The sequence below is a fragment of the Hyperolius riggenbachi genome, chromosome 7, assembly GCF_040937935.1.
Source record: "Hyperolius riggenbachi isolate aHypRig1 chromosome 7, aHypRig1.pri, whole genome shotgun sequence".
Classification (NCBI taxonomy): Eukaryota; Metazoa; Chordata; class Amphibia; order Anura; family Hyperoliidae; genus Hyperolius; species Hyperolius riggenbachi.
The window spans coordinates 198,740,526-198,758,061 of record NC_090652.1 but is presented as its reverse complement, the minus strand read 5'-3'; the positions used below and the strand labels follow the sequence as shown (position 1 = coordinate 198,758,061).

Genomic DNA, 17,536 nt, shown 5'->3' with positions numbered 1-17,536 from the left:
AGCAGTAGGCTGTGATGCAACTTTATATCACCGTTGCAGTCCTATTTTTCAATTGTTTATAAATAAACTCCTTATTGTGTGGCACACACTGTCAAACATGGCATTGTGATGGCCTTGTCTCTTTCGCCTGATCAACAGTAAGACACTTGCACACTTGCATAGTGTGACTGGTACCCTGACCCTAAAGGCTAATTATATTTAGCAGCTCCGTGCAATACCATCTGCTGGATGCCTAGGTTGTGAAGGGCTCATCCTACAACAAAAAAATTCTGTATGTTCTCTTTAAAAAAACAACAAAAAAAACGCTAGAACAGCATTTATCCCAGGCAAGGGATCAAACTTTGCCACCTAATAGCAGACAATATTTACAGACGTGGGCCTGGTTTGCAGGATTCCTCCTGTTTCTTAGCTCAGGAAACCTTAGTAAATCAAAGCCTTGATGTTGCTAAACAGGTGACAGAATACTACTCGACATACCTCTTCCGAATTCTTGCATTAAATAGTGGTGCTTCATAACGAGGATTAGTGCCGATCAACAATAAAACATCAGCTTCTTCTGCTCCCCCAATTCGAGAATTCAAAAGATAATTTGACCTCAAGTCAGTGCTGCAATTGTGAAAATAAATCAATTAATATCCCGAACTAGGTTTTATTAGACATATACACCACCCAATTTCATAGTCAATATTTGCCATGGAGTGTTCTGTACCGTACATGTTCTATGAAAATCATTTTGGGCAGGGTTTTCCTACTTTTAAGAAAATGTTTGGTTACAGGGCTAAAGCCGTTTACAGATAGAAGAAAAAACTACAACTACAACCAAGCATTTCAGTATACCATGAAGCTTGAAAACCACAAGTCCAATACTGTACATTCAAATTTTAGTTTAGGTAGTTTCAAAAACGAAAATATACTTACACAGGGCTTCCTCCACACACATACATGTACACACATACATATACATATATTTTAATTGCCGGAAAAGAACAGTCATTTCTGCGGAAAAAAGGCACTTTTCAGGTCATATGATTTATAAAAGTGGCAATCAACTGAAAAGGTCACCACTTTTATTTGATCACCTATTTCAGTAGAAATCTGCAATGGCTGTATTTATAAGGTCACCTTACAGATTGGTCAAACAGAATTCTCAATTTAGAGGGTGAAGAACACCAAATCCTACAATGAAGAACAAAGGTGTACACCATCTTGCCGCAAACTGCCTCTTTAAAGAGACACTGAAGCGAAAAAAAAAATGATATTATGATTTGTATGTGTAGTACAGCTAAGAAATTAAACATTAAGATCAGATACATCAGTCTAATTGTTTCCAGTACAGGAAGAGTTGAGAAACTCCAGTTGTTATCTCTATGCAAAAAAGCTATTAAGCTCTCCGACTAAGTTAGTCGTGGAGAGGGCTGTTATCTGACTTTTATTATCTCAACTGTAATTGAACTGTTTACTTTTCCTCTGCCAGAGGAGATGTCATTACTTCACAGACTGCTCTGAAAGACTCATTTTGAATGCTGAGTGTTGTGTAATCTGCACATATTATAGGATAATGCAATGTTAGAAAAAACACTATATACCTGAAAATAAAAGTATGAGAATATTTTCTTTGCTGCTAATCTTCTAGTAATTATTCATAGTACACAACCAATTCATTATATCATATTTTTTTTTCGCTTCAGTGTCTCTTTAAGTAGGAGAGGAACATTCAATTGCCCACTTCACTCAAGTGAAAGGAGCTTATGATTATCAATAAGGTATGATAATAAGCACTGATCATCATCATATTAAAGGGGAACTGAAGAGAGAGGTATATGGAGGCTGCAATGTTTATTTCCTTTTAAGCAATACCAGTTGCCTGGCAGCCCTGCTGATCGTCTGCCTCTAATACTATTAGCCATAGCCCCTAAACAAGCATGCAGCAGATCAGGTGTTTCAGACTTTAAAGTCAGATCTGACAAGACTAGCTGCATGCTTGTTTCTGGTGTTATTCAGATACTACTGCAGACAAATAGACCAACAGGGCTGCCAGGAAACTGGTATTGATTAAAAGAAAATAAATATGGCATCCTCTGTATACCTCTTACTTCAGTTCCCCTTTAAATCTGATTGCCCTTTTATAAATTTTGTGTTGTAAAAAACTGCCAATACCTTTTCAAAAGGCATTTTTTATCAATAGAGTTATAGATCTCTTACAGGGCATGAATAAGAAAGGTCTGTATAATATTTTAACTTTTTTAAATGCAACAGTAAAGTGTTTTTTAAATAAAAACAATGGATTGGTACCCATTTGGACAAGGCAGGTCATGCTAGGTAAAGGAAGAGAGAAAGCAAAATTAGAAAAAATGGTCTTTATGAAGTGTGGCTCAGTTCAAAAATTATTTTGGTGGTGTCGCATTCCACACACTTCCTTTCCTGTTGAAAATACATTGTGAGGGCCCTTCCCCCTTCCCCCTTCCCCCCCCCCCCCCCCACCCCCAGATGACTTCTCCAGAAAGGAGCGAAATCGAAAAATCATATCTGTAGGAATAGTAAGGTTTAGATGAATCCTATGAAGCGCTGGTTACAGACAGTCTATACAGCAAGTTTTTTTTACACCTCTATGACCAAAAATGTAAAAATAATGGTTTCTCAGTAATGCAGCATGATAGAATAGTCATGTTTAGTACATGCACAAATGGCAGAACTAAAGAGGTCTCATTTGAATGCTGGTATTCACCCAGAAGGACATGTCCCCAGTGGTAAGGAAATGATTAGATTTAATGCTGTTCATCAAGTCCTGTCAGTCAGGTAACTATGCAAGCTAGCCAGAATGCAAATGCCAGATTAACCTTAACCTCACTTTTCTCCAGCAAATGTAGACTACCAGGTCAGGCCTCCTAACTGGGCAGTGTAGTGTCATAGCACAATGAGGATGTCAGTTCTGTGCTCCTTCTTTCTGTTAGGAAGCTCACAGACCGGCAGCACTGCGATACTCCTCCACTTCCTAGAGGCCTGCTATACAGTGGATTACTGGGGAGTCTGAGATACCCATTTTAGCTGTACATAAAAATACATTTTACTTAAAGGACACCTAAAGTGAGAGAGATATGGAGGCAGCCATATTTATTTCATTTTAAGCAATACCAATTGCTTGGCTATCCTGCTGATCCTCTGCCTCTAATACTTTTAGCTATAGACCCTGAACAATCATGCAGCAGATCAGGTGTTTGACATTTTTGTTCAATCTGACAAGAGTAGCTGCATGCTTGTTTCTGGTGTGATTATTATTATTTAGTATTTATATAGCGCCGACATATTCCGCAACGCTGTACAGAGTATATATAGTCTTGTCATTAACTGTCCTTCGGAGGAGCGCACAATCTAGTCCCTACCATAGTTATATGTCTATATCGTGTAGTGTATGTATTGTAGTCTAGGGCCATTTTTAGGGGGAAGCCAATTAACTTATCTGTATGTTTTTTGGGATGTGGGAGGAAACCGGAGTACCCGGAGGAAACCCAGGGAGAACATACAAACTCCTTGCAGATGTTGACCTGGCAGGGATTTGAACCGGGGACCCAGCGCTGCAAGGCGAGAGCGCTAACCACTACGCCACCGTGCTGCCCACTGATTCAGACACTACTGCAGCCAATTAGATTTGCAGGGCTGCCAGGCAAGTGCTATTGTTTAAAAGGAAATAAATACAAAAAAGTGGTCTTTGTGTGTTTTTTTCAGGTTTAGATATAATTCAGAATGTTATTTTTAAATCCTTCTTCATAAAAAACTTCAAGTAAACCAAATTTATTTGCTTTACTAATGTTGATATAAGGAAATAAGGCAATGGCAGGGAAATCCCTTCTTGCATCAAAGGAATGATTGATTGCTCCCCCATGGCCCACAATAAAGAATTGCAAAAGCTGTTGGTAAGAGCATCCAAAGGCAGACTGTCCTGTTAATATAAACAACTGCAGTGATTTTTTTTTTTACCACTTGAGGACCACAGTCTTTCTACCCCTTAAGGACCAGAGCCTTTTTTTTCCCCATTCAGACCACTGCAGCTTTCACGGTTTATTGCTTGGTCATACAACCTACCATCTAAATGAATTTTACCTCCTTTTCTTGTCACTAATACAGCTTTCTTTTGGTGCTATTTGATTGCTGCTGTGATTTTTAGTTTTTATTATATTCATTAAAAAAGACATGAATTTTGTCAAAAAAAAATGATTTTTTTTTAACTTTCTATGCTGACATTTTTCAAATAAAGTAAAATTTCTATATACATTTTTGTCCAAATTTATTCTGCTACGTCTGATTTAAAAAAATCCAATAAGTGTATATTTATTGGTTTAGGTAAAAGTTATAGCGTTTACAAACTATGGTGCCAAAGGTGAATTTTCCCATTTTGAAGCATCTCTGACTTTTCTGACCACCTGTCAGGTTTCATGAGGTGCTAAAATTCCAGGATAGGACCCCATTTTGGAAAGAAGACATCCCAAAGTATTCAGTGAGAGGCATGGTGAGTTCATAGAAGATTTTATTTTTTGTCACAAGTTAGCGGAGAATGACACTTTGAAATAAAAAATAATAATAAAAAAAAAAAGTTTCCATTTCAGCTAACTTGTGACAAAAATAAAATAAAAATAAAAGAAAGAAATCTGCCACGGACTCACCATGCCCCTCTCTGAATACCTTGAAGTGTCTACTTTCCAAAATGGGGTCATTTGTGGGGTGTGTTTACTGTCCTGGCATTTTGGGGGGTGCTAAATTGTAAGCACCCCTGTAAAGCCTAAAGGTGCTCATAGGACGTTGGGCCCCTTAGCGCACCTAGACTGCAAAAAGGGGTCACACGTGGTATTGCCGTTCTCGGAGTAGTAGTATAATGTGTTTTGGGGTGTATTTTTACACATACCCATGCTGGGTGGGAGAAATATCACTGTAAATGAGATTTTTTTTTTTATTTTGTTTACACACAATTGTCCATTTACAGAGAGATTTCTCCCACCCAGCATGGGCATGTGTAAAAATACACCCCAAAACACATTATACTACTACTCCTGAGTACGGCAATACCACATGTGTGACCCCTTTTTGCAGCCTAGGTGCGCTAAGGGGCCCAACGTCCTATGAGTTACCTTTAGGATTCCACAGGTCATTTTGAGGCATTTGGTTTCTAGATTACTCCTCACGCTTTAGGGCCCCTAAAATGCCAGGGCAGTATAGGAACCCCACAAATGACCCCATTTTAGAAAGAAGACACCCCAAGGTATTCTGTTAGGAGTATGGTGAGTTTATAGAAGATTTTATTTTTTGTCACAAGTTAGCGGAAATAGATTTTTACTGTTTTTTTTTTTTCACCAAGTGTCATTTTCCACTAACTTGTGACAAAAAACAAAATCTTCTATAAACTCACCATACTACTAATGGAATACCTTGGGGTGTCTTCTTTCTAAAATGGGGTCACTTGTGGGGTTCCTATACTGCCCTGGCATTTTAGGGGCCCTAAAGCGTGAGTAGTCGTCTAGAAACCAAATGCCTCAAAATGACCTGTGAATAGGACGTTGGGCCCCTTAGCGCACCTAGGCTGCAAAAAAGTGTTACATATGTGGTATCGCCGTACTCAGGAGAAGTAGTATAATGTGTTTTGGGATGTATTTTTACACATACCCATGCTGGGTGGGAGAAATATCTCTGTAAATGGACAATTGTGTGTAAAAAAACAAAAAATTGTCATTTACAGAGATATTTCTCCCACCCAGCATGGGTATGTGTAAAAATACACTCCAAAACACATTATACTACTTCTCCTGAGTACAGCGATACCACATGTGACACTTTTTTGCAGCTTAGGTGCGCTAAGGGCCCAACGTCCTATTCACAGTCATTTTGAGGCATTTGGTTTCTAGACTACTAACGGTTTAGGGTCCCTAAAATGCTAGGGCAGTATAGGAACCCCACAAGTGACCCCATTTTAGAAAGAAGATACACCAAGGTATTCTGTTAGGAGTATGGTGAGTTCATAGAAGATTTTTTTTTTTGTCACAAGTTAGCGGAAATTGATTTTTATTGTTGTTGTTTTTTTACAAAGTGTCATTTTACACTAACTTGTGACAAAAAAATAAAATCTTCTATGAACTCATCATACACCTAACGGAATACCTTGGGGTGTCTTCTTTCTAAAATGGGGCAGATTAGGGCCTGATCTGATGGATAGGAGTGCTAGGGGGGTGACAGGAGGTGATTGATGGGTGTCTCAAGGTGTGATTAGAGGGGGGAATATTTGCAAGCAATGCACTGGTGAGTTGATCAGAGGGGGTCTGGGGGGGTTATCTGAGGGTGTGGGCGGGTGATTGGTTGCCCGCAAGGGGCAGATTAGAATCTGATCTGATGGGTAGCAGTAACAGGTGGTGACAAGGGGTGACGGGGTGATTGATAGGTGATCAATAGATGATTACATGGGAGAATATATGCAAGCAATGCACTGGCGAGTTGATCAGAGGGGGTCTGGGGGGCTGAAGGTGTGGGCGGGTGATTGGGTGCCCGCAAGGGGCAGATTGGGGTCGGATCTGATGGGTAGCAGTGACAGGTGGTGACAGGAGGTGATTGATGGGTGAAAAGTGGGTGATTAGAGGGAAGAACAGATGTAAACAATGCACTTTGGTGGTGATATGACGGTGGGTCTGCGGATGATCTGATGGTGTTGGGTTGATCAGATGCCCGCAAGAGGCAGGTCAGGTTCTGATCAGATGGGTGGCAGTGAAAGGTGGTGACGGGATTATTGATGGGTGATTGACAGGGGAGATTAGATGTATACAGTACACGGGGGGTTTTCTGGGGTGGATCTGAGGGTAGGGGGGGTGATCAGGAGCCCCCAGAGGGCATTTAGGGACCTAATCTACAAAATAGCGCTGACAGATATTGACAGGGAGCGATTGATGGGTAATTAGGGGGTGATTAGAGGGAAGAACAGATGTAAACAATGCACTTTGGTGGTGATATGACGGTGGGTCTGCGGGCGATCTGATGGTGTGGGGGTGATCAGATGCCCGCAAGATGCAGGTTAGGGTCTGATCAGATGGGCGGCAGTGAAAGGTGGTGACGGGATGATTGATGGGTGATTGAAAGGTGAGAATAGATGTATACAGCACACGGAGGGGGGGTCTGGGGTGGATCTGAGGGTGGGGGGGGTGATCAGGAGCCCCCAGAGGGCAGTTAGGGACCTAATCTATAAAATAGCACTGACAGATATTGACAGGGAGTGATTGATGGGTAATTAGGGGGTGATTAGAGGGAAGAAAAGATGTAAACAATGCACTTTGGTGGTGATATGACGGTGGGTCTGCGGGCGATCTGAGGGTGTGGGCGGGTGCCCCCGCAGGGGGCAGTTTAGGATCTGATGGGTGGCAGTGACAGGTGGTGACAGAGGGTAATTGATGGGCGATTGACAGGTGACCATTGGGTGATTATAGGGGAGGATAGATGTATACAGTACACGGGGGGGGGGGTCTAAGGAGGATCTAAGTAGTAGAGGGTGATCAGGAACCCCCAGGGGCAGATTAGGACCTAATTAGAAAAATAGCATTGACAGATAGTGACAGGGAGTGATTGATGGGAGATTAGGTGCAAACAGGGGTCTGGGGGGTGTTCAGGGGAGGGGGGGTCTGAGGGGTGCTGTGGGCGATCAGGGGGCAGATCAGTGTGTTTGGGTGCAGACATGGAGGGCTGCAGCCTGCCCTGGTGGTCCCTCGATCACTTAGACCACTAGGGCAGGAGGCAGCCTGTATAATACACTTTGTATACACTACAAAGTGTATTATACACTTTGTATGCGGCAATCGAGCGGTTAACATCCCGCCGGCGCTTACGAACGGCCAGCGGGATGATGTCGCGGATGGGCGAAGCCTGTTGCCAGGGACAGCGCGCGTCACCAGTGACGCGATCGCTGCCCCGACACGCCCAAAGGAGCCGCCGCCGAATGGCGTATTGTGGTCCTTTTGGCGTCCAATTTGCCGCCGGCTGTGAGCGGTCGGCAAGTGGTTAAACTATTAACCCTGTACTCTTCCAACTACTTGCTTTTACTTCAGTATTAGTATTTTTTTTGTTTTATTTTTTATACATTTCGCAATAGTGGTCCTTTAACTCAGGGCTGTGGAGTCGGAGCAATTTTGGGTGCCTGGAGTCGGAGTCGGGAAAAAAATGCACCGACTCCGACTCCTAATGAATTAGTAATAGCTGTGCTTAGTGGTGTGCTAGTAGAAGAAAAAACAGGAATTGCTGGCACTGCAGGAACCGTTGTGTATCCAAGGGAGGAGGGGAGGGGGGAGGAGGGAGGGAAGCTGCACAGCCCCAAGTCAGGTGTGTGTGGATTATATCTTCAGCGTGCTCAGGCCAAAGTCACATCATGTTATGGAAGAGGAGAAGAAAGCGCCGGCACTGCTGTCATATACTTTATTCTGACATCTTTAAAATCATATAATGATCAGAGACATTATCCTTATAAATAGAGGGTACACATACCGTGGGTGGCTGTGGAAGGTGCGGTGGGTGCAGAGCCTGACGGCCATTTCGTGCGTTATGCGCTTCTATGGAGGCTTACAAGGGCAACACAGGCGCAGTGGTTTTCAGACGTTAAAGTCTGAAATTCCAGAAGTGAACCGGAGGCGGGGCCGGAGCATCAGTGAGTGGCTGCGCGGGCACAGGATGTCTGCGGGGGATCATTGGAAGCTCCGGGTAAGTTCAACTCATTTTCCCCTGACCCCCCTACAATATTCCTTTAAGGCAGTGTTAGAAAATAGTGGTGGGCACACAAAATATTGACATGAAAAATTGTGGCATTTTTCACTTATGGGGTGTACTCACTTGTGCCAGCGGTTTAAATATTAATGGCTGTGTATTGAGTTATTTTGATGGGACAGCAAATTTACACTGTTACACAAGCTGTACACTGACTACTTTACATTGTATCAAACTGTTATATTATCAGTTTTGAACCATGAAAGATTCAAGAAAATAGTTACATAACCTAGAAAGAAGGTAGGACAGCACTCTAATGATTCAGGGGTCAGGCGTGCAACGGATCCACCCGTGTACCATCCGGGTAAACAATCCAAAATCCCCAAGACGATCCAGCACCGCTCTTTTATCAGAAAATTGCTTTATTGGATCTTACAAAACATGCATAAAAAGCTGTATAGTGGCTACGGTCCACCGTTTCAGACCTCAATAGTTCTTGTTCACACCACACAGCCACGCTGTGTGGCGTGAACAAGGACTATGGAGGTCTGAAACGGTGGATCGTAGCCACTATACAGCTTTTTATGCATGTTTTGTAAGATCCAATAAAGCAATTTTCTAATAAAAGAGCGGTGCTGGATCGTCTTGGGGATTTAAGAAAATAGTTACAAAAAGGTGAGGAGGTGTAATCACTTTTGTGAGATACTGTATCTCTTGTATTACTAAACCTATGCCTCTTCGAATCTTGTCTGATCTATGCCTGTAAAATTGTACTACTGCCAATGCCCATTTACTATGCAGCCCCAAAGTTTTTGCCACGTATAAGGTGGTAAACCTATTCTAGTTTATATATATCATGTTTTTCATTCTCAGGGTCATAACAAACTGATGGTGTAGCTTGCGGGTGGAACACTTGCACATAGCAAGGATGATTAATTTATACAAGTATGTATTACATTTTTCATGTAGAGAAAAGGTAGTATGAAACAGGTTACCCAGCTCCGTAATTGGGAAAGATTTCTTCGGTACAAAGAGTGTCAGAATTAAACCGATTAAGCAGATCTTTAAGGGCAACAAGTGCTTCTGCATCCACCAAGCCACCAGCAATAGCTGCTAGATCCTTTCCTTGGGCACTTTGTAACTATAAAAACAACACAAGTTAAGAAATAAGTAACAATTTGAAACATGATTTCAGAAAATAAAATGGCTTGTTAATTATTTTCTGGCAATATTATAAATAAACTATCAAAAATTGAAAAACAAGGTTTCATTATTTTGTTTTATACATAAGAAAATGATGCCCCAAAGTAATTCAATAGGAGATCTACAAGCATTTTAAACAAACCAAAAGACAAGTAGCGGTAATGTTGTTCACAAAATACTGGGCAAGTACTTTTTTTTTTTTTACAATGAATATACAGATTACATAATGCTGCTCTTCATTCTTCCGCCTGCCAGTATAAAATAGAGTCCTGCCACTATATTATTTCAGGGAGCACCTCCTTCAGTGCTGAATGAAAAGGGGCATGGACCTGGCAGCCCATGATCAAGGTATTGGTATACTAAACACTCCAAAATAAACAAACTTACAAACTTGGGAACACATATTGATAGATCCATTAACCACAGTATGTGTCATGGGACACAGAACAAGACTTCACAGCACATCTACTGGGTGTTTCAACAAGAGGCCTTCCAGCTGAAGGATGACACCTCCTAGTGGTGATGGAAAACTGCGAGTCACCTTTTAGGAGATGGATGTGGCCCACATACAAAAACAGACCTTTCATTTATTCAACTTCAGAGCTTCTGCTGCATATGCCAACAAGACAGACTTCTTTTAACACTTCATATCTATTTTAATAAAAAGTATCGATTTATAAACCCTTTTCCTTTCTTTGAAGAAATACAAAGATATGTATCATCATACGCCATCTATCTATGCAGTTTATTAAAACAACATCACATTGTTGCATTAGTCAAAGTAAGTAAAATGGAAGGTTCGAGAGAGGCATCATATGTCAGTATGGTAATAAGCTCACAATTTTAGTGCAGATATACTTTATTTGGTCATTCTACATTGGTCAAACTACAAAGATTACAGGATATGTAAGAAATAGCCAATATAATAACAGGCACTAGGTTACAGCCACCGTGCCCACAACTCCACATACATGCTTCGTGGCCCTGTGCAGTTCGCCGGCGGCACACACAGACGCAGGTGGACGCAGACATCTGCGACTTTATTAGGTAGGATATTTTCTTGTGGGCTTTGTTCAAGGAATGATCAAAATAGACAAGTTACGTATAAAATCATCATGGTTTGAAGTCCCCTTGCACTCTGTAATTGTATGACCAAACAGAAAAGATCATCTGCATGAGGAGTGAATCAATGTACACAAAACCAGATGAAAACTTCATAAGCAAGATCTTTATTCAAAACACCAAGACCAAAAATTACAATAAAAACACTTAACAAATGGGTCATAGACACTGGGGACTCTGATACAATAATATCAAAATGCAATAACATTACTTCCAAAAAAGGAATTTATAGTGTGGCACAAGACAGTAATAAAACCTACATGCGGATATATACAGTCACAAAACTTAGGTGACTGACAGCACTGAATCTGAGTCTAGTAAATGACAAGCTCAGCAGCGTGTATAGCTGAAAAACTCTCTAGTCAGCAAGAAATGGCAAAGTACACTGAACAATAAAAGAAGACCTCTTGCACAACATGAACAATATTCCTATCCTCATGGAGATAGCAAATGCCAACCAGCGCAACCAGTACAAAGGGAGGGAAAAAGTATCAGAAAAATAAAAAAGGGTATAAAAAGATATTTATAATACAAAATATGAGAGCACATATGGAAAATGTGTAACAAAACTCCATCTTGTGGTCACAATGAGAAGTACAATGAAAAATAATGAAAGTCAATTATAAATACAAAAAACACATACATGGTAAGTATATAGTACATGTAAATGAGTGAAAAATATATGTGTGCACGATGTGCATGTAAACATGATCAATAAATATAAACATAAATAAAAATATATGAAAAAGAATGTAATAGCAAGTAAATGGTGAACTCTTTCCGTGAGGTCCCGGATCAATTCATAATGGAAGAATTTCTTCCTATTCTTGTGCACAAAAGTGCCTGTGCTTGAAGTGCTAGTGCAATGCAAGAAATACACTGAAAAGTGAAAAAAACATGATGGTACTCTGTTCTATAACAATGTGGTCAACAAACAATAACTCATGGAAAAGTGAAAAACCCGAGTTGTGGTTAAACTCGACAATCAAACAAACCCTTGTTGCGGAACTGTACTTACTCAGTCCACACAACGTCATAAAGTGCTGTCAGTGCAAAGGTGTGTGCAATACAAACTGGTCCACTCACCAGGGACCACTCAAAACAAAATGACAATGCAAAAGCGCATATGTGCAAAGCGCACTGCATGTTGCAGTGCCCTTGCCAAAAAAATGTACTAAAAATACAGTTGCAAATGCATGTTTCTACAATTAAACTCGCAAAGAGAGATTTTGAAGACGGGAAACGGTTAATACCAGTGGCAGCACATGCCCTCCACAGCCATAACGCCTCCTTAAAAGACTGGAGATTTATGGGCTTGCAGCAGGTGAAGTTGGGAATAAGAGGGGGAGATCTGATAATGAGGTTATTGAAATGTGAATTGAGATGGATACATGACATGGGAACCCTGAGCCCCAATGGATTGAATGAGTTGTTTTCCTTGGGTTGTTTTCTATCACAATAAGGGCAGAAAGTGAGACTAGGACTCTTTCTTTGCACAGTTTAAATAAAGTTTTTTATAAATAGTTCCATACTCTTGCCTTTTGTATGGGGTATTTTTTCCTGAGTTCTCTACTCCATGCACTTTGACAACGCAGTGCGGTTGGCTACAATCTAGGCAATATCTACTGATATAACACACTAATGTTGATTTTTCTTTATATTTATTTTCATTTGTCTAGATCATAAGGACATATGTAGTTACAATTATATAACACATGAATTTTGATGTTTCCTTTGTACATGGTAAGTTACTTACACACAATTGTGTGTCCTTTTTATATCTTGACACTGCAGTTGGACACTTTGGACTTTTGATTCTGCACTATTTTTGCACATATGCACTTTTGAATTGTCACTTTGTTTTAAATGGTCCCTGGTGAGTGGACCAGTTTGTATTGCACACACCTTTGCACTGACAGCACTTTATGACATTGTTGTGTGGACTGAGTAAGTACAGTTCCGCAACAAGGGTTTGTTTGATTGTCGAGTTTAACCACAACTCGGGTTATTCACTTTTCCATGAGTTATTGTTTGTTAACCACATTGTTATAGAACAGAGTACCATCATGTTTTTTCACTTTTCAGTGTATTTCTTGCATTGCACTAGCACTTCAAGCACAGGCACTTTTGTGCACAAGAATAGGAAGAAATTCTACCATTATGAATTGATCCGGGACCTCACGGAAAGAGTTCACCATTTACTTGCTATTACATTCTTTTTCAGATATTTTTATTTATGTTTATATTTATTGATCATGCTTACATGCACATCGTGCACACATATTTTTAACTCATTTGCATGTACTATATACTTACCATGTATGTGTTTTTTGTATTTATAATTGACTTTCATTATTTTTCATTGTACTTCTCATTGTGACCACAAGATGGAGTTTTGATACACATTTTCCATATGTGCTCTCATATTTTGTATTATAAATATCTTTTTATACCCTTTTTTATTTTTCTGATACTTTTTCCATCCCTTTGTACTGTTGCCATTTTATTATAAATTAAAAATTATTGTATTTGTATTTAAAAGTATCTACAACATTTTATGCTAGCAGCGCTTCTATCTCTGACTATTTCCGCCCCGCTCTATGGCTTATTACCGCTATGCGCAGGCGCACCACTCGCTCTGAGTGAGACGAGCGGCGTCATTGCGCACATGCGTGGCTACGCATGTGAGACCCGGAAATGACCTTCCCCTGAGGTGTACGGCGGCACTATTTAAATGCGCATTGGAGACTAGACCTGCACCTCTTGATAAAGCGGCACTGCCACGATACGCGTGTGTAGGGGGCACTGTGGGACGTCCACACTTTTTATTGTAATTTTTGGTCTTGGTGTTTTGAATAAAGATATTGCTTATGAAGTTTTCATCTGGTTTTGTGTACATTGATTCACTCCTCATGCAGATAATTTTTTCTGTTTGGTCATACATGTATAGTTTACATCTGCTGAGGCACTTATTATGGTGCCAATTGTTGATTTTAGACTCAGTTGTGTCTGTTACCCTTGCACTCTGTAAATCTGTGTCAGTGAATCATGAAAATGTGCATTTCTTTGCCTTCTTATTGTTATAGATATTATTAGTGCCAACACTACATCTCGTCAAAAAAACCAAAGCTTTGAAATGAACTATGAATTGCATGTCCAAATACTATTCATGATTTTTCTCACACTTAGGGTAGCTAAGGTAGCCTTACATAAATCAGTATCTGGGCCGAAAGGTAAAAGTTAAGCTTTACTTACCTGAGGCTTCTTCCGGTCCTTACCAGTCTATGTGGTAGAAGCCCACGACAACAGCTGTGGTCGGTGATCTTTTAAAGGGTCTAGCAGGGCTGTGGAGTCGGTCCAAAAATCCACCGACTCCGACTCCTCAGTTTAGGATTCCACCGACTCCGACTCCTCGACTCCGACTCCTCTAATTTGCATATTACAATTTTGTTGATTAAAAGTATGTAACATGAAATTCGTCTCTTAACTGCCAACGCTTAGGAATTTTACAATACAACTGAAGTGAGAAGGATATGTAGACTACTATATTTATTCCCTTTAGACTAAAACTAGTCCTTGGCAAGAGTACTTGTAAAAGGTACAAACCGGAACAAAGAACATCTATCAGGCCCTAGGCAATTTAAGTGTGGGTACATGTAAGAATGATGTGCAGGTACTCTGCAGGGGAATGAGGAGATTGTAAACAGACAACAACTCTGTGTTCAATGTGCACAGCATTCTCAGTGGATTCCCTGCAGCTCTGTGGGGAGTGCATATGTAGAGTATAGTACTACTGTGTAACAAAGTAAACCTGAGACAGATGAAATTAAAGTTTTATACATACCTGGGGCTTCCTCCAGCCGCCTTCAGGATAATCAGTCCCTCGTTGTCCTCCTCCACCACCTGGATCTTCTGCTATGAGTCCAGGTACTTGAGCCAGTCGGGCGTAGTACGCATGCACACACTCCGCCGCCAGGAGCATACTACACCTGTGCAGCACTATTGCGCAGGTGCAGAATGTTCCTGGCTGTGGGAGCGGCATGCGGCCGGACATCGCTGACTGGCTGAATTACCAGGACTCATAGCAGAAGATCCGGGTGGTGGAGGACAGCGAGGGACTGATTAGCCTGAAGGGGGCTGGAGGAAGCCCCAGGTATGTATAAAACTTTACTTTTCATCCGTCTCAGTTACCCTTTAACTTGTAGTCACCAAACCAAATTTTAACAACATATCAAATTATTTGATTTCATCATTTGCATAAATCAGCATCAATGCAGAATTATTTCCATCTCATTGACCATCTCTATTAGTGACACAGCTACACATCAGGCTTTATTCTTACAGCATAGATGTTATTTAGTATATATAAGAGATACCTGTGTACACATATTTACAGTCACAATCAGATATGTATATCTGACCTTAAAAATACGGGGACTGCTTTATTGAAGCAGCACAAGTAACTAATTTTGATTGGTTTATTTCATTTTTGTGGACTAAGCACAGCTATTACTGTATATATACTGTATATATACATTATTTTTAATGACTATTATCTGAGAAATAGAAAATGTTATCATATTTTATTTTAATTACAGTTACAAATTCATTAGGAGTCGGAGTCGGTGCATTTTTTCCCGACTCCGACTCCAGGCACCCAAAATTGCCCGACTCCACGACTCCGACTCCACAGCCCTGGGGTCTAGAGAGACACACTGGAGGACCCCCCCCCCCCAAACATGCTATAGATAACAATGAATGCAACACAACAAAAACAATCAAGGACAACCACAGTGTCAGAGGTGCAAGAAGGGAATGGGAAACTGTGTTAATGATTACTACCATTCAAATCAACTATAAAAGTGATCATCAGCACAGGACCAATAAAGAGCGAATACTGTGTTTGAGGGGTGGGCCCCTCTAGCCCAAGGTCCCCGATGCGGTCGCTACCTCTGCACCCCCCTACTGCTACGCCACTGATTAAACTCCAATACACGGCATAAAGACCACTTAGGATTTTTTTTTTTATCACAAGAAAACAACTACTGGAACCTAGATAAAGTAATGTACCTTCCTCGCAACCCTGTCCCAAATTTTCCATGCTTTCACAAAATATATGTTGTGAAAATTGCACCACAAAAGCTTCTCTCCCCATCATGCCAGAAGTTTCATTTGTATGGTAAATTTCTCTGCACATGAATGGCTGTCTGAAGTACACATTATCATTACAGAGTATTGCAGTTAAGATATGCCAGTTGATCTCGGTTTGGTATTAATTAGGCTCAAAACAATAAAGTGGAAGGAACTATAACAATAATGAGCGCACCTTAATCATTGAACACAACATAGAGATAAAATATAGCCATTGTGAGTTTCAGGCTTTCTAGTTTATGAATACAGGCATAACATACATAAGATGTGTTCAACTTCTCATGTGTTCAGAACGCCTGGAAAAACTCAAGCGTGCATGAAAATGAACCCTGTATTTGAAGTTAAAGTGCAGAAGACTAGTGTCCAGAGAAAAAAAAAAAAAAATCTTACCACGCCAGCCACCCGAGTTAGTACATCTTCCCAAGAAGCATGAACTAAGAAGCCTTTATCATCCCTGATCATTGGATGAGTCAGTCTCTGGCGTTTTAGTCCATCATATGCAAATCTGTATAAATGTAAACATTAATTTAAAAGGTTTATATTAATTTTATGCACAAGATGCCAATTCAAAAATATTTAGCGTTTTTGATAATGCAAGAACATATAAAAATGTTATCAAACAAAAGAGGAGAAGACCTGTATAAGGCCTCCCATCCATTGGGCATGTTCCAATCCCATTTTTGGATTGCAAGCGATTTGCCAATTGCAAGGGCACCAGGGTTAACATGGTAATCACAATGCATTTTATTCACTGGTGCAATTTGATTTGGACAAACAAAAATGCAGCATTTTTTTATGAATTTACAAAGTTTCAAACTTTTTTTTTTTCCTGTCGGAAATCATCAATGCAATCCCGCAGTGTAAATGTCGGAAATGCATGATAATAGTACAAAGACACAAAATCGTGACTGCAGTGTGTTTGTGATGTCAATTTCAATTACCAATGGAAAAGGGACCGGAGAGATGCTGTACCTGGTTTTATCAGAGATCCACTCTTCATTGATATCCTCGTGCATTTTTGGCAAGATTCTCATCACCTCTCCTCCTCTTGTACTGACCACAATGTTACTACCCAGGGCATCGAGAACATCAACAGATTCTGTCTTCCTATAAGCAAAGCAATGTAGAACACAGAAATGATTTTCTTTGCTTAAAAAGAGAATTCCAGCAAAAAAAGTAGGCAGTTAAAATCTGACAGAAACCGTCCAAGTCCATCTCCTCATGGGGGATTTTCAGGGTTTACTTTGATTTCAAAAGCATTTCCTGAATGGCAGTTTAACTGCCAAAATAGTAAGATACCGGCCAGCCTCCCTACTCATTTGCACATTTTTTTTATCAGTTA

At 40.4% G+C, this 17,536-nt stretch overlaps 1 protein-coding gene across 2 annotated transcripts in view; it reads right to left on the bottom strand.

The window, feature by feature from the left end:
• NDUFS1 (NADH:ubiquinone oxidoreductase core subunit S1) overlaps positions 1-17,536 on the bottom strand; it is a 76,821-nt gene that overhangs the window by 21,527 nt on the left and 37,758 nt on the right. For both annotated transcript variants that reach the window (XM_068245001.1, XM_068245000.1), the window contains 4 exons: positions 17,167-17,301; positions 16,585-16,699; positions 9,714-9,859; positions 478-606 (listed from right to left, as the gene is read on the bottom strand). In XM_068245001.1, coding sequence (XP_068101102.1) covers positions 478-606; positions 9,714-9,859; positions 16,585-16,699; positions 17,167-17,301 — 525 coding nt within the window. The remainder of the gene's footprint in view (positions 1-477; positions 607-9,713; positions 9,860-16,584; positions 16,700-17,166; positions 17,302-17,536) is intronic.